The sequence below is a fragment of the Mauremys reevesii genome, linkage group 9 (assembly GCF_016161935.1).
Source record: "Mauremys reevesii isolate NIE-2019 linkage group 9, ASM1616193v1, whole genome shotgun sequence".
Lineage (NCBI taxonomy): Eukaryota > Metazoa > Chordata > Testudines > Geoemydidae > Mauremys > Mauremys reevesii.
The window spans coordinates 33,792,477-33,811,201 of NC_052631.1; the positions used below are offsets into that span (position 1 = coordinate 33,792,477).

General features: G+C 40.5%; 1 protein-coding gene across 6 annotated transcripts in view; it reads right to left on the reverse strand.

The window, feature by feature from the left end:
- Positions 1-18,725, reverse strand: part of MFF (mitochondrial fission factor) — a 38,771-nt gene that overhangs the window by 7,788 nt on the left and 12,258 nt on the right. For 4 of the 6 annotated variants that reach the window (XM_039489318.1, XM_039489317.1, XM_039489319.1 and 1 more), the window contains one exon: positions 9,767-9,925. The exons of the other annotated variants lie outside the window; for them this stretch is intronic. In XM_039489318.1, the coding sequence (XP_039345252.1) occupies positions 9,767-9,925 (159 nt within the window). The remainder of the gene's footprint in view (positions 1-9,766; positions 9,926-18,725) is intronic. 6 annotated transcript variants of the gene reach the window in all.

Sequence of the window (18,725 nt, forward strand, 5' to 3'; positions counted from 1 at the left end):
GGCAAGCAGGCAGCCTGCCTTAGCCCCGTTGCACCACTGACTGGACTTTTAGCAGCCTGTTCAGCAGTGCCGACTGGAGTTGCCAGTGTCCCTTTTCGACTGGGTGTTCCAGTCAAAAACCAGATGTCTGGAAACTCTATGCAGAAAGTTGTTTTACAAAAGAAAACAAAAGGACAAACTGGATGGGTAGAAGAACCAGCAGTACTTTGCCCTGCCACATCTTCGTTGATTGCATATTTCAAAAAGGTAACATTCACGTCAAGTACACGTTCCTCATATAGCATGCAGCAGCCACTAAAATCAATACAACTAACTTTTAGGTCTATTTGCACTTTATCTAAAACTAGCAATTAGTTTATTTTTTACAGATCTGTGAGTACAACACGCAGTTAGTCTGGTTATTAGCTTTCTATATGGGCTTCCTTAATGACTGGAGTAACTTTTGTCATAAATTATTTAAAACTTTGAATTTCCTGGCTGATATCATTTTGGTCATGACATTAAGTAGATTTAATACTAATACATGATCAAAATTAAGCACATCCCTGATGCCATCTGTACATAGCATATCACAATATTCCACTGCAAACACAATGGAACATGGAGGGAACCATGCCACAATATGTCGCAACACAATAGGAGAGGCGAAAACAGACAGTAATACAGTGGCTGAAATGGTCCATCTGAGCTCATCTTCCTTTGTTTGGAACAGAGCTCATTTTGGGGGATCCCATAACAATAATTTAGTAGAGAACTCATGGATGTTGAGGAAAAAAATATAAGAAAGACACTGTCTTTCATTCAGACTAAGTGTGAATGTCTTGGCTTTCAGTTTGTGTTAGTGTGTGTGTGCGCACATGTGCGAGAGAGAGAGAGAGAGAGAGAGAGAGAGAGAGAGAGAGAGAGTGTAGGGATCATTAAAGGTTTTGGTTTGACATCCCTGGAAATCCATGTCTTCTCTTATGCACAAAAAAGTAGCAGTAGTGTCAGATTCCCTATGCTGGCCCACCAATGCTGATTTACAGGTCAGAGTGCCTTAAGTCTGATCTGGAAATCTTGGGGGGAGTGAGGTGAGGTGAGGAGGGAATGATGCAAGGCCATAGGGGAACTGGAGGTTGGTTGGGTGAGAAGCTCTGCTCTGATTAATTGCTTACAGTACATCAGAGAGGAACATAAGAACATAAGAATGGCCGTACCGGGTCAGACCAAAGGTCCATCTAGCCCAGTATCTGTCTACCGACAGTGGCCAATGCCAGGTGCCCCAGAGGGAGTGAACCTAATAGGCAATGATCAAGTGGTCTCTCTCCTGCCATCCATCTCCATCCTCTGACGAACAGAGGCTACGGACACCATTCTTACCCATCCTAGCTAATAGCCATTTATGGACTTAGCCACCATGAATTTATCCAGGCCCCTTTTAAACATTGTTATAGTCCTAGCCTTCACAACCTCCTCAGGTAAGGAGTTCCACAAGTTGACTGTGCACTGCGTGAAGAAGAACTTCTTTTTATTTGTTTTAAGCCTGCTGCCTATTAATTTCATTTGGTGACCCCTAGTTCTTGTATTATTGGAATAAGTAAATAACTTTTCCTTATCCACTTTCTCAACATCACTCATGATTTTATATACCTCTATCATATCCCCCCTTAGTCTTCTCTTTTCCAAGCTGAAGAGTCCTAGCCTCTTTAATCTTTCCTCATATGGGACCCTCTCTAAACCCCTAATCATTTTAGTTGCCCTTTTCTGAACCTTTTCTAGTGCTAGAATATCTTTTTTGAGGTGAGGAGACCACATCTGTACACAGTATTCGAGATGTGGGTGTACCATGGATTTATATAAGGGCAATAATATATTCTCAGTCTTATTCTCTATCCCCTTTTTAATGATTCCTAACATCCTGTTTGCTTTTTTGACCGCCTCTGCACACTGCGTGGACACCTTCAGAGAACTATCCACGATGACTCCAAGATCTTTTTCCTGACTCTTTGTAGCTAAATTAGCCCCCATCATGTTGTATGTATAGTTGGGGTTATTTTTTCCAATGTGCATTACTTTACATTTATCCACATTAAATTTCATTTGCCATTTTGTTGCCCAATCACTTAGTTTTGTGAGATCTTTTTGAAGTTCTTCACAATCTGCTTTGGTCTTAACTATCTTGAGTAGTTTAGTATCATCTGCAAACTTTGCCACCTCACTGTTTACCCCTTTCTCCAGATCATTTATGAATAAATTGAATAGGATTGGTCCTAGGACTGACCCTTGGGGAACACCACTAGTTACCCCTCTCCATTCTGAGAATTTACCATTAATTCCTACCCTTTGTTCCCTGTCCTTTAACCAGTTCTCAATCCATGAAAGGACCTTCCCTTTTATCCCATGACAGCTTAATTTACGTAAGAGCCTTTGGTGAGGGACCTTGTCAAAGGCTTTCTGGAAATCTAAGTACACTATGTCCACCGGATCCCCCTTGTCCACATGTTTGTTGACCCCTTCAAAGAACTCTAATAGATTAATAAGACACGATTTCCCTTTACAGAAACCATGTTGACTATTGCTCAACAGTTTATGTTTTTCTGTGTCTGACAATTTTATTCTTAACTATTGTTTCAACTAATTTGCCCGGTACCAACGTTAGACTTACCGGTCTGTAATTGCCGGGATCACCCCTAGAGCCCTTTTAAAATATTGGCGTTACATTAGCTAACTTCCAGTCATTGGGTACCGAAGCCGATTTAAAGGACAGGTTACAAACCTTAGTTAATAGTACAGCAACTTCACATTTGAGTTCTTTCAGAACTCTTGGGTGAATGCCATCTGGTCCCGGTGACTTGTTAATGTTGAGTTTATCAATTAATTCCAAAACCTCCTCTAGTGACACTTCAATCTGTGACAGTTCCTCAGATTTGTCACCTACAAAAGCCAGCTCAGGTTTGGGAATCTCTCTAACATCCTCAGCCGTGAAGACTGAAGCAAAGAATCCATTTAGTTTCTCTGCAATGACTTTATCATCTTTAAGCGCTCCTTTTGTATTTTGGTCGTCAAGGGGCCCCTCTGGTTGTTTAGCAGGCTTCCTGCTTCTGATGTACTTAAAAAACATTTTGTTATTACCTTTGGAGTTTTTGGCTAGCCGTTCTTCAAACTCCTCTTTGGCTTTTCTTATTACACTCTTGCACTTAAGTTGGCAGTGTTTGTGCTCCTTTCTATTTGCCTCACTAGGATTTGACTTCCACATTTTAAAGGAAGTCTTTTTGTCTCTCACTGCTTCTTTTACATGGTTGTTAAGCCACAGTGGCTCTTTTTAAGTTCTTTTACTGTTTTTCTTAATTTGGGGTATACATTGAAGTTAGGCCTCTATTATGGTGTCTTTAAAAAGGGCCCATGCAACTTGCAGGGATTTCACTTTAGTCACTGTACCTTTTAACTTTTGTATAAATAACCCCCTCTTTTTTGTATAGTTCGCCCTTTTGAAATTAAATGCCAGTGTTGGGCAGTTGAGGTGTTCTTCCCACCACAGGGATGTTGAATGCTATTGTATTATGGTCACTATTTCCAAGCGGTCCTGCTATAGTTACCTCTTGGACCAGCTCCTGCACTCCACTCAGGATTAAATCTAGAGTTGCCTCTCCCCTTGTGGGTTCCCGTACCAACTGCTCCATGAAGCAGTCATTTAAAGTATCGAGAAATTTTATCTCTGCATTTTGTCCTGAAGTGAAATGTTCCCAGTCAATATGGGGATAATTGAAATCCCCCACTATTATTGGGTTCTTAATGTTGATAGCCTCTCTAATTTCCCTTAGCATTTCATCATCACTATTACTGTCCTGGTCAGGTGGTCGATAATAGATCCCTAATGTTATATTTTTATTAGAGCATGAAATTTCTATCCATAGAGATTCTATTGAACATGTGGATTCGCTTAAGATTTTTACTTCATTTGAATCTACACTTTCTTTCACATATAGTGCCACTCCTCCCCCTGCACGACCTGTTCTGTCCTTCCGATATATTTTGTACCCCGAATGATTGTGTCCCATTGATTGCTCTCAGTCCACCAGGTTTCTGTGATGCCTATTATATCAATATCCTCCTTTATCACAAGGCACTCTAGTTCACCCATCTTATTATTTAGACTTCTGGCATTTGTGTACAAGCACTTTAAAAACTTGTCCCTGTTTATTTGACTGCCCTTTTCTGATGTGCCAGATTCTTTTTTATGTGACTGTTTATCATCTGATCCAGCCCTTACATTATACTCTTCAGTCCTCTGCTCCTGACTATAACCTGGAGATTCTCTATCATCAGACTCTCCCCTAAGAAAAGTCTGTGTCCGATCCACACGCTCCTCTGCAGCAGTCGGCTTTCCCCCATCTCCTAGTTTAAAAACTGCTCTACAACCTTTTTAATGTTTACTGCCAGCAGTCTGGTTCCACTTTGGTTTAGGTGGAGCCCATCTCTCCTGTATAGGCTCCTCCCATCCCAGAAGTTTCCCCAGTTCCTAATGAACGTGAACCCCTCCTCTCTACACCATCGTCTCATCCACGCATTGAGACTCTGAAGCTCTGCCTGCCTACCTTGCCCTGCGCGTGGAACTTGGTGCATTTCTGAGAATGCCACCATAGAGGTCCTGGATTTCAGTCTCTTCCCTAGCAGCCTAAATTTGGCTTCCAGGACATCTCTCCTACCCTTCCCTATGTCATTGGTACCTACATGTACCACGACCACCGGCTCCTCCCCAGCACTACACATAAGTCTGTCTAGATGCCTCGAGAGACCTTCGCACCAGGCAGGCAAGTCACCATACGGTTCTCCCAGTCATCACAGACCCAGCTATCTATGTTTCTAATAATCAAATCTCCCATTACTAACACCTGCCTTTTCCTAGCAACTGGAGTTCCCTCCCCAGGAGAGGCAACCTCAGTGCGAGAGGCGAACCCAGCACCATCTGGAAGAAGGGTCCCAACTACGGGAAGGTTTCCCTCTGCTCCCATTGACTGCTCTGCTTCCCTGGGCCTTTCTTCCTCCTCAACAGCACAGGGGCTGTCTGAGCGGAGGTGGGACAATTCTACAGTGTCCCGGAAAGCCTCATCAACATACCTCTCTGCCTCTCTTAGCTCCTCCAGTTCCGCCACCCTGGCCTCCAAAGTCCGTACATGGTCTCTGAGGGCCAGGAGCTCCTTGCACTGACTGCACACATACGCCACCCGCCCACAGGGCAGGTAATCATACATGCTACACTCAGTGCAATAAACTGGATAGCCCCCACTCTGCAGCTCGGCTTCTGCCTGCATTGTCTCCTAATTAATGGGAGGGTGGTTTATAGAAGGAAGTTTTGAAATGTGGTTCGGTTTATAGGTTTTAGGGGGACCACAGGGAAGGGGTTAGGGCTGGCGAGGGACTCCCACTCCCTTCCCACTCCCCTTCTAAACTCCCTTGCGAAACTCCCTGTTAGCAGCCCCTGGTCGCTTGTGCGCAGTTTTATAAAGCCCTGGCCTGAGTGAATGCCCCGCCCACTGATTAAGGCTCAGCCAATTACCAGAGGCTTCGAGCTTTCAAACCTGCCTCCAACTGCCAGCCAGAGCACACGGTCCCTCAAACAACCAAACAAACAGACTGACAAACACAAGCTCAGCACACAGCAAGTAACCCCCAAACACAAACAAACACACACTACAGACAGTCACTTACCCCACAGATGCTGTATTTGCTCCTCCTTCACCTGGAGAACTCCCTGTTAGCAGCCCCTGTTCGCTAGGAGCTGTGAACTGACAGACTACAGGCATCGGACTAAAGCTGCTCTCCCCTGGCTCCTTTCAGCACCACCAGGAGAGCCCTTAATGTGCTAATGCCTTGGCAGAGACATTAGGAGTAGGTCTACACTGCAATGTCAGCCCAGGGCTAGTAGAACTTGAATTAGCAGAATCTGGGTTTTTTAACCTAGGGCTTGAGCATCTACACTCATTTGTAACCCCGGGCTAGGAATTGTTCAATATTAGGTTCCAGCCTGTGGCTCCAGTATCTACACTTTATTATGCAGGCCCGAGTCCCACCACCTGTATCCCAGACTTCCTAGCACCCCATGGTGCAGTGTGATAAAACTTGACTGTCCACCAAACGTGACTGTCCAGAGGACAAAGAAAGTAGGCCTGTGGGATACTTTTGTGAACTCCCAGAGCACGAGCCCAGTGGGGCGGCATCTGCACTACAAAGCAATAAGGTTTGAACCCTGGGTCCCAGCTTGATTTCGACCCTCCACTCCCATGAGGTGCTTGGTCACTGGGTCTGAGTCCTGGGTTAGTGTAATTTGTATGTAGATAGAATGGGGGTTAGGCGTGAGTCTGAGTTCGAACTCTGGGTTTACACTGCAGTGTACATATACCCTAAGTTTTTACCACTTCCAGACCCTTATCCCCCTGCACAGCCATGGAACTACAACTCCCCACTCTAAATATACCACCCCCCAATCTCCATAAAACCTCTTCCTGTCAATCCCAGTTTTCCCCAAACACTGCCAAATTCACAAAGCCCTTCTCAACTCATCATGCCCCACAGAACCCCATTTACTCTCCCCTCTATGGTCTCATCTCAAATCCTGTATCTGAATGGTTCTGTCGGCTAATCTTACCTTCGCTAAAACAGTTATGCCAAATAAGGTGAGCAAGTGTTTGTTTAATTGAAATGCGTTTGTCATCTGTGGGGGACAGTGGTTATTTAGCAAGACTCTAAAAGATTCCAAAGAAGCGTGTGGAAAACAGAGTCGAATTTCAAAGAAGGAGCATTTTTAAAATGTCTCCTCTGCAAAATGTTAGTAAATATTTTACCTTAAAAATTACATAGAAAATTCAATTTCCCTCTTAAAAGTTATTGGTCCAAATGTAAAGACAAAATTAAGATTATTAGAGTGAGAAAGTTATTTTAATTCTGATGCAAATCTCAGCTCTAACTTAACCATGGAGTTGCTACCAACATTTTAGGGGGAGGTTATTATAAACGCAGGGTCAAGCTAAAAGGAACACTAGTTTTAGGTCACAAGCTTAAGTTGTACCAAAAATGAAAAAAAGTTTCTCAAAACTTAATTAAAAAAATCTGGTTGCACTGAAAATTTAAACATTCCCCTATAGCTTTGGAAACACAAAACAGACATTACTGCAGGAGAACCAGAAAGTGAAGACTTGTTATAAAAGAAAATGAAACTGACCTATTTTCATTGTCCAAGCTGAATAAAATGCAAGAGTAAACAGACAGTATAAATAGTGAGAATTAAATTCTATTTTCAATTTAAATAGTTTAACTGGTTAGTAATACTGATAAAATTCTAAGAATAATTCCTTATCTACAATAGTATAAAACTACCATCTGTAATTTTAATAGACTGGGACATCAACTGGCAATATTCTGAAACAGAAAAGCAAGCCAAAACCAAAACTAAAACCAAACCAAAGAGTATTTCCAGTAAACAGAACAATCAAAAGTTGTTCATTTTAAAAGATCTCTTTCAGTGACACCAAATGACAAAAGTATATAATTAATATTAAAATAAGAACAGATATGCCTTGAAATACATTGGGAACACTATGCTACATAGAGCAAAGAAAAACAGTTTGAAACATTTAAAATATATATCTATTTTGTAATCATGCATGTGGATTATCCAAATTTCACATTCCCATTTTAGTCACAGAATAGTCTGGAAGATCTAAACATCTGAAAATATGTTTACTCAAAAAAACCAAAAAACCCCAAACCACCCCTTTAGTCCATCAATAGTTTTATATTTGAACCCTGACAAAATTGTAGATGGATAGTAATAGTTTACGGTTTCCTTTAGGAATTTCCATAAAGAAATACATCAAAATAAAATCCAGAAACAGTAAGGCTGTTCTCTGAAATTTTCAGGGAAGCTCATCAGATAATTATGAGATGAACAAACAATATTTGGAGGTTCTATTTTTTCCATAAATCCAAGAGAATGTGTGTGAAATCCTGCCCCATTGAAATAAAAGGCAAACCTCTCATTAACCTCAATGGGGACAGTATTTCACCATATATATTTTAATGAGTCTTCTACATGCTATAAATCTTTAAATTTTTTTTTCCATAAGCTTGGACAGTTAACTCTGCCTTACTTGGGAGGGGCAATTTTGCAAAACTAAAACATTCTACAGTTATGTTTAACCTTTTATTGATATGGATATGAAAATGTTAAGTCATTACTATCCACCCAGCTGTTGGACAAGGATCAAAATCTTGGTAAAAATTATGGGTGAGGTTTTAAAAAGACCCTAAGGGAGTCATTAGGTGCCCAACTCAGTGGAATTCAATAGGAACCGGGTATCTAATTAATTCTCTTAGGCCTCTTTGAAAATCCACCTTTGAGCATAAGACCAATAAGTCTGGAGTGCTTCACAATTACGTGACCTTGAGATAGATAGTTCTGCATGAACATGTTGACAACTCTATTAACTATAGGAGGGGTCAGTTTGAACACTGACCACACACAATAAGATTGTCTTGACAGTCACGATACAATCCCTTACCAAAATGAATGGGAAAGAAACAGCTTAACTTAAGCCTTGTCTACACCAGGGAATATTATAGAAACATTTCATTGGGATGCTAAAATCGAGAGGGTGAAGGGCAGCATTTTTAAGAATTCCGTGATGCAGACAATTCCAGTGCTAAAATGCTATTCCAAGAATTCCCCATTAATTACTCCAAAGGCTTTTGGGTCAACTCCTCAGGAGCTGGAAGCAAGTTATGTGTACCTCTCTAATGCAGCCCATTAAATTAACAGATGAAGTTTGATAAATTAAACGTCATCATTATTCGTCTTTATAAGTGATGTTATATTGTTGGATACGTCAATCTTACAGTACTAACAAATTAAGGATAAAGGATCAAATTCAGTGTACAATAAGTGGCACAAATGGGCTAATTCTAGCCAAGTAACTACCCTTTATAAACCAGCTTATCCATAAAAGTGTAAAACATATTACAATAGTATACTTCTCAATAAGATAGTCACCAAAGAATGGCAGTACTGAACAAATGGTTCTCAGAATACCATCCAGAAAGTATTTCAATAGCAATGCAGTTAATACCTATCACTTGAGCACAACATGTAGAAAAAATGACAGTCATCGGTTATATAATTAACGTATCTACTATTTGGAATAACAACTGTCACAGGTTAAAGGTCTCCTAACATTTTTTCCAAAAATATTGTTTGGAAAAATATTGGATGTGAATTCTCTTAGGTAAGTTTCCAACTTGCTCCTTCATATTAGTTCCACTGAATCATGACAACGTCAACCCAATCTTATTGATTTGTTCCAACAGTCAGCAACAGAAAGGTCAAGGATGTTATAAGAAGCCTGCAGACTTGTGATCCATCATCATTTGGATTGCCAAAAGCCACAGAAAACATCTAACAAATTAACAATTTACAAACAGCACATAAACCAAGCCTTCCAATCACCAGATTAGCCTTTCCTATTTTGATTTTTACATGTATGGAAATAGGAACCAAACACACACTCTTTAAATGCTGTATTTGACTGAAGTAAGGTACTAGATAATGGAGCCTTTTGAAATGTGAATTTTGGACAATTAAGTTATTTATAAACAATGAAAGCAAAAAAAAGCAAAGCAAAATAATATCATCCCATATTAATTAGTAAACAGATACCACACTCCACTAAAAAGGAGAAAAAAGCAAAAAAAAAAGAAGCAGTAAGAGCTGGCAGAATCACTGATGGCCAATCACCTGCGATTTTCATCCAGCACATCCAAGACCTGCTGGTAAGCCCTACGAGTAGAAGACTGGATAAGCGACAAAATGCCACGAGCAGAGTAAATATTAGATCCATCTTCAGGTAACATATGAGGAGGACAGACACGAGCCTGTTGTAGGGATGGTGTCACACTGTTTGTACAAGCACAGCAAATGAAGAGAAAAACACTGTTGTCAGATTTTAAATAAAGAACTTCTTCAGCCAGCCCCAGTTCCAAAGTTTAAGTGGATTCCATTTGATCTTACCCTTTGCCCACCAATACCAGGTAAACACTGTCAAAAAAAAAAAAGAGTAAGAGATGGATTCACAATTACATTGTTAATGATCTTAGGAACCAAATACAAATTACATTACACAAGGATGTGATTTTGGTACAGATATAGAGTTTTTTTTTCAGTAGTCCTCAGTATTCACTGACATCAATGGGAGCAGAGTTAGGCCAACATTTGACAATCTCACCCATAATCTCTTTCGAAGTATTACTTCAAGAGAATTATGTATTAATGCAACCATGACAACCTGGCATTAAGTCCATCTCTTGAAGCAAAAAAAAAAAAGTCTCTCACGTTTAACAATGAAAGAGTGAGATTACGATAGTATTTTGATTTGACTGTGTCTGGTGGTTAAAGAACCAAGGTTTAACTGTAAGAAGTTAGAATAAAACTACAAAATTCATCTACCAAATATGACAAAGAGTATGAACTGAAATACTGACCATTCTATCAAAGAAAAGTGAACTGAGTTTAAAATGTAAGCATTACAGGGTTTTTTTGGTACATGATTTATTTTACAAACATTTCTGCTGGACACTTAAATTCTGATCAAACATCTTTGTGTTGTACATGTATTCCTCTTATTAACTTGCCATTAGCTATATAGGCCTTTACACCAGGATATTTATTTTTAGGAAAATAAAAACAAATTTTAATTAATAACGACATGCTTGTTTAGCCTGAATTCATTCTTGTTAAGTTGATAATTTAGTACAGTAACTGCTCACTTAAAGTCGTCCCAGTTAACGTTGTTACATTGCTGATCATTAGGGAACACACTTGTTTTAAAGTTGTGAAATGCTCCCTTCTAACATCGTTTGGCAGCCGCCTGCTTTGTCCACTGCTTCCAGGAAGAGCAGTCTGTTGCAGCTAGCTGGTGGGGGCTTGGAAGCAGGGTGGATCAGCAGCCACCCATCAACTCTCCTAAGTTCCCTGTGCTGCAGCCGCCCAGAAGGCTATTAATTGGTAGTTCAGCTGTCCCTCCCCCCACTGCCTTGGAGCTGCTCCCAGAGACTCCTGCTTGCTGTGCGGGGGGGGGGAGGGGGAGGGGGGGGCCTAATGTCAGGGTGTCCCCTTCCCCCGTGCTCCTGCACCCCACTTACCCCTTCTCCATATTGAGCAGGGAGAAGACACGGAAGCTTGGGGCAGCAGCTGCTGTCTCAACTTCCTGATCCACTTAAAAAGACAATGCACTTAAGAGTGGGTCAGCTTACTTAAAGGGGCAGTGTGCATCTCTCTCTCTCTCCCACACACAAGGTGTGTGTCTGTCTGTCTGCTATGCTGTCTCCCCTCCCTCGTGTTCGTGCTGCCTTGTGTGAGAGGCTACATTAACAACGTGTTAACCCTTCAGGGCTCAGCCAAGTGCTAGTTCATCATTTAGCAGCAAGGCATTCCCTGGGAAATAGCCCTCCCTCTTCCACCCTCTAACTTCACCACCTCAACCAAGCTTCACAATCATCATAGCTGTGAACAGTATTCAATTGTTTGTTTAAAACATATACTGTGTGTATGTCTATATAATATATAGTTTTTTGTCTGGTGAAAAAAATTTCCCTGAAACCTAACCCCACCCCCATTTACATTAATTCTTATGGGGAAATTGGATTTGCTTAACATCATTTTGCTTAAAGTCACATTTTTCAGGAACATAACTACAACGTTAAGCGAGGAGTTACTGTAATTATATTTCAAAGAGTTTGATTCACTGTACTCTTTAGAATTCTGGGATGGTTTGTAATTCAAGACGATTGCTCATGACCAACACTGGATGTTCCTTTGACCTTCTTTGTCTATCACTCCTGCTTTACTGCTACAATATTCTGAGTTTGAGTTCCAATCTTTCTGAGCTTTTGCCTGTGTTCCACAAACTATTATTTAAGTAAAGCGTTAATGGTGGAGATGAGTATATTTGATGTTTGGTTCCTTCCTTTGCTGGATCAGAGATTTTCATTGTCTAGTTATTCTTTGACTGTGGAAGGTGTGTTCAGCTGATGCTGAGATTAAAATAATGGGTGGTACAAAAAACAACTGTATTGAAAAGGAGGGTCAGCATCACACTGGCCATCAGTCCATTCACTGCAGTGGCATAGCCAGCTTGAGGAGCAACAGGAATGCAAAAGTTGGATTTCTGACTCCCAGTCCAAAGATGAAGACATAAGGATAGATGAGATGAGTAATAACTTTTACTGCATAGTATCTTGACAGATGTGATAAGCTTAGTTCACAACCGAAGTTTTGTCCTGAAATCATGAATTACCTCAGTGCTTGACTGACAATGGCCAATATGGTGTTTATTGGGAGATATTTTCCCAAGACATTAGAGATGTAGCACTTAGGCAAGAATTTACAGAAATAGAAACAAAGACTATAGCAAACATTTATTTTGCCACTGTGTTCTTCTGTAGTTGGAAAAAAAAATCACCTGCACGTTCCTTTTTTCCATACTTAGAATTACTTTTGCACTGTGATTACATATTATAAATATCCAGGGTGGATAAAAATCAATGATTTAAAAAAAAAAATCAAATCAGATTTTTTTATATTTAAATCAGATTTTTTTGATAAAATGCTTTTTGAGGAAAAAACCTATCTAAAGATTGTTTTAATTGAGATATCTTTGAGATATAATGTATCTTATCATGGAATAGGGATTATAAAGTCTAATTTTATAGTATGAGACAATATATTCATGTAATGTTTAAGAAAAGTTTTGTAAATGAGTTCCAATAGTTCATGGATTAGGGACCCAATCATATGGGGTTCCAGGGGCTTCTGTATGGATTATTTAGGTGAATCTTTCTATCTACCCAATGGGACTCAGTACTCAGTCTAGAACACACCATCAGAGATGCTTAGTTTTGCCGTTCTCAAACTGTGGATTTGTCTCTCCAGAGATAACATGCTTGTTAACAGCAAAAATATTTTAAAATAAATAAATATAGAGAAGTGAGAAATAACAGACTTCAACCCTAGTGTCCCTCTGCAAATTTGTGTACACAGAGTCAATCCCTTATCAATCTCTAGAAGTGCAAGGTTTCAAAAAGTTCAATGAACAGAAGATTGTTGCGGGCGGAATAGATCTCGGCAAGGAGAAGTCTTGAGATAAATGTGAGAAGGGAGGGACAGGCAGTAGAAACAAAAGTGAAACTGTTTGAGCAGCATATTCCAGAAGTCTTAAGATCTTTCTAAGTGTAGCCTTCATTGATTTAAAATCTACCATACCATTCTCTCACTAGAAGGGAAAACCTATAATGGCAGCAGGCAGTAAGAGAGACCCAATTTGGGAATAAGAACCATTCAAGGAATATATGTTTGCTGCTGATGTTTTAAAGAAAGTCACACCGGTGAACTGGTGGAAGTCACTTAAGCACTTGGATTCAGAGACTGTTGTAGTGATAATCTCACTTTTAACAGAAGTAGCAGCTTCTGCCCGTGTAGAAAGAATATTTTCTTCTGTTTGACTAATTCATTACAAATTGAGAAATCGTTTGGGACCTGAAAAAGCAAGAAAGCTTGTTTTTCTTTTCCAGATTATGAACAAACAGGAAAATGAAGGGAAAGACGACTGAGTTAGCTGCAGAAGCCATTAGTATTCACCCAAGAGTTCTGAAGGAACTCAAATGTGAAATTGCAGAACTACTAACTGTAGTCTGTAACCTATCATTTAAATCAGCTTCTGTACTAGATGACTGGAGGATAACTAATGTGACGCCAATTTTTAAAAAGGGCTCCAGCGGTGATCCCAGCAATTACAGATCTATAAACCTGACTTCAGTACCGGGCAAACTGGTTGAAACTATAATAAAGAACAATATTGTCAGACATATAGATGAACATAATTTGTTGAGGAAGAGTCAACATGGTTTTAGTAAAGGGAAATCATGCCTCACCAATCTACTAGAATTCTTTGAGGGGGTCAACAAGCATGTGGACCAAGGGGATCCAGTGGATATAGTGTACTTAGATTTTCAGAAAGCCTTTGACAAGGTCCCTTACCAAAGGCTCTTAAGCAAAGTAAGCAGTCATGGGATAAGAGGGAAGGTGCTCTCATGGATTGGTAACTGGTTAAAAGATAGGAAACAAAGCGTAGATATAAATGATCAGTTTTCAGAATGGAGAGAGGTAAATGGTGGTGTCCCCCAGGGGTCTGTTCTGGGACCACTCCTATTCAACATTTATATACATATATATATATATATATATATATATATATATATATATATATATATATATATATATATATATATATATATATATATATATATACATATATATATATGAATGATCTGGAAAAAGGGGTAAACAGTGAGGTGGCAAAATTTGCAGATGATACACAATTATTAAAGATAGTTAAGACCCAGGCAGACTGCAAAGAGCTACGAAAGGATCTCTCAAAACTGGGTGACTGGGCAACAAAATGGCAGATTATATTTATTGTTGATAACTGCAAAGTAATGCACATTGGAAAGCATAATCCCAACTCTACATATAAAATGATGGGGTCTAAATTAGCTGTTACCAGTCAAGAAAGAGATCTTGGAGTCATTGTGGATAGTTCTCTGAAGATGTCCACGCAGTGTGCAGCGGCAGTCAAAAAAGCAAACAGAATGCTGGGAATAATTAAGAAACGGATAAATAATAGGACAGAAAATATCATGTGGCCTCTATATAAATCCATGGTATGCCCACATCTTGAATAGTGTGTGGAGATGTGGTTGCCCCAGCCCAAAAAAAGATATACTGGAACTGGAAAAGGTTCAGAAAAGGGCAACAAAAATGATTAGGGGTATGGAACGGCTTCTGTATGAGGAAAGATTAATAAGACTGGGACTTTTCAGCTTGGAAAAGAGACGGCTAAGGGGAGATATGACTGAGGTCTATAAAATCATGACCGGTGTAGAGAAAGTAGATAAGGAAGTGTCGTTTACTACTTCTCATAACACAAGAACTAGGGAGTTACCAAATGAAATTAATAGGCAGCAGGTTTAAAACAAATAAAAGGAAGCATTTCTTCATACAACGCACAGTCAACCTGTGGAACTCCTTGCCAGAGGATGTTGTGAAGGCCAAGACCGTAACAGGGTTCAAAAAAGAACTAGAAAAATTCATGGAGGATAGGTCCATCAATGGCTATTGGCCAGGATGGGCAGGAATGGTGTCCCTAGCCTCTGTTTGCCAGAGTCTGGGAATGAGCGACGGGGGGAAGGATCACTTGATGATTACCTGTTCTGTTCATTCCCTCTGGGGCAGCTGGTACTGGGCACTGTCAGAAGACAGGATACTGGGATAGATGGACCTTTTGTCTGACCCAGTAGGGCAATTCTTATGTTCTTATGATAACAAATACCGGTATAGAGGTTGGACATACAACTACAGAATACTGCCCTCTCCACACTCCCTCACACACACCCCCCGCCCCAGTCTATAAATACTAAATACCACAGTAATGTTATCTATATACAAAAGCTTTTGTAAAGATTTCAAGGGAACCACTGAATAGAAACATATACTGTACTTCTAGTAGACATTTTGCATTAACAGCTGTTCTGAATAAATTGACGGTTTCACAACAACTAGCTGCTTGAATTTGTATACCATCAAATTATTCTGAATTGTCTCTGAGAACGTCAGTTGGCTTTACGAAGTGGGTAAATATTATCACTCAATTTAATGGAGGAAAATGGAGGACCAGAGAGATTAAGTGACTTCCACAATATCACAGAGCAAGCTAAAGTCCAAGATGAGAATATAATCTAGAGCTACATGACTCTTAGTCCTTGATCTAATCACTAGTCCACTGTACTACATCCAGTTCAGTGAGCCCCAAACTGGCTACAAGAAAGGATTGTTTTATAGGCTGCTTGCAAGGACAGTCTCAGAGGTTATTCAAATCGTAAGATTTATTTTGGATAGGGACCAAACTATACAGGCAGAAAGAGATAATTCTTATTAAGAAAATTTTCTCCACAAAGGCAATTTGTTAACTTATATATACCTCTAAACTAGATAATCAATGTAAGGGAAACCCTTCTGTTTTGGTTCTGACCAAGCTTGGGAATTATTACAGAGACACAGCTTGAAGTTTCTGGGGCAGAAAATGAATTGTATGTGAAAACAGAAGTTAAGGAAAACTGAATTGAGTTAATTCCCCTTCTGTGATCTTCTCTCGGGATTCAAGAGCATACAGCTATAATTGATTCATTTGTTAAGTCTCTGAAGGTACTTCTACACAGCAATTGAACGCTTGTGGCTGGCCTGGGTCAGCTGACTGGGGCTCGCATCACTTGGGCTACGAGGCTAAAAATTGCTGTCAGGGGCGGCTCTACAAATCACGCTGCCCCAAGCAACGGCGAGCCGCCCGCCCCCCCCCCAGTCCCCCCGCGCCCTCCCCCCTCGCCGCCCGCATCCTGGGGGGGGAGGCATGCATCTCGGTGGAGCTCCCATGCGGCATGCCGCGGGTCCACCGGGGGGCGGGCGGACCTGCCTGCTGCGCCATGCCTGCAGAGCGCCAGGGAAGAGAGGAAGAAAGAAGGGCAACGCCGCGGCGGCGGCGCAGGTCCGGGCTGCCCCTGCCCGCGTGCTCGCGCCGGGCCCGGGCGGGGGCCAGCGGCCAAATGCCGCCCCACCCCCATGCCCGCCCCCCAGCGGCGCTGCTGCCCCCCCTGGCGCCTGATTGCTGTGTAGACATTCTGGCATGGGCTGGAGCTTAGACTCTGGGACTCTGTGCTGTGGGTCTTTTATTCCAGTGTAGATGTACCCTAAAGTATTCTATACGCAAAGTCAAGCAGATAGTATGGAGAAGCGGTATATGGAATAAACATTTCATGTACAGCTCTGCCAAGGGAATTACATACAAGGTGCTCCTACATTTCAGTGTCTCACACTTGTCATTAGTTACTCTAACTACTGTACTATCTAAAAAAGCTTTTCCTGCCTTTCTTTTGTCTTTTCTATTTTTGTAATTAAACATTCTTGGGATTTAATACTATTTTGCTGCAGAGATTTCACAAAAGGCATTTTCAGGAAGCATTTTAGCAGGTTTGTAACTATAGACTGCTTAAACATGTAAATGAAGGATGTGCATTTGGGATGAAATTGAACCGAGTGGGAAATTACTGAAATAATAAACTGTAGTAGAGCTCAGCAACACTGTAAAATATTTAAGGTTTATGGTTGAACAATGTTTGCAGGAAGGCCAGTTAGACAACTATGGAAGACGTAGAGGTGTCAGACTTGGATCTGCCTCATGCTTCTAAAGGAGCAAATTTCCAGTAAATAGATTTAGATAATCAGGGTGATTAAATAGCTTTAGCACAGATTAATTAAGATGTATTAGGAGTTAAAGCATGTTCCATTTCTCAAATGTAAACCCCATCACCTCCTTCCCCTACAAGTTGGCCAGAAGAACAGCATTTCTCATAGTCTCCCTGAGGAGGCACCAACCTCTTCCAGGGAAAAGGAGAGAGTCTAGAAAAAATTAAATACTCTCCTCTGCCACATATTCTTGCTGGACCACTTGTTTTAGAATAAAAAGTAATCAATCCTTGGATTCAGTGTCAGTTGGTAATAACCAACATAAAGCTCTGTTTCCCCAACTAAGCAGAAATGGCCAAGGAATGTCCATACGTTGAACATATTCTTCTGTTTTTTGCTTTGCAACTATGTTCTGAGTGGAAATTCTCCCCTCTTAACTTCTGTCTCCGCTTAAATTAAGAGAGAGTTTCCACTAAATGTAAGCCCAAACATTTCTTTACCCCAGTACCTTACAGGAAGAATGAGGTGTAAAGTTTGAGAAATCCTGCAACAGAATTACAGGTAGAAATCAGGCTCTCAGCATACTAAGAACTATTTCAAGTATTATGCATTGAATTACAGACACTCTGATTATAATATTAGTAGTGCAGAGAGTTACATAATTAAAAATACTCTTGATTTTCATGTACTGTAATTAACAATTAAGCTTATGTGTAGTCCTTAGTTGAGAAGGGTGACTGGAATTGTGACATATTATTTCTTGGGACAGTATCTGATCTGTGCCACCTTAAATAATAATTGTGATTCTCTTAAATAAGCGTCCTATTAAATAAATGGAAGGTAATTTAGAGAACCATCATTACTGCTCAACAGTTAGTTATTGTACCAACACGTGCCTAGTCGTTACCACGTCAACTGGTCTTACAAACATTTGAGAATCTAAGTATTACTGTCACTGTTCAACTCCCATCCAACCACAAATTCTCATGACAGCCACTGCATGCAATAGGGTAACAAGGAGATAAATGACAACACATTCAGCAACATCTGTCAACTCCACTCCCCTCTCTCCCCCCCTCCCCACACAAAATCAGGAGTAGTGCCAACTCCTTCCTTAAATCTGGGCTGGCTCTTCCAAGGTTTTTATTTCTGTAACTCTTACAGCATACATACTGGAATGTCACACAACCCATCAGCACATCTTTATTCCAAAATACTATAGCTGTTTAAAGTACATTAAATACCTGACTCTTAAGACAAAACCTCTCTACATTTTTAGCACTGTAGGGTTTGAGTGTATTTGTTTATGTGATATTTTGGAGGAAAAGATAAAAGCCCAAGCTGCAATTTGCAAAGGAACCTAAAAGTTAGGCACTCAACTCCCATTGACTTTCAGTGGGATATG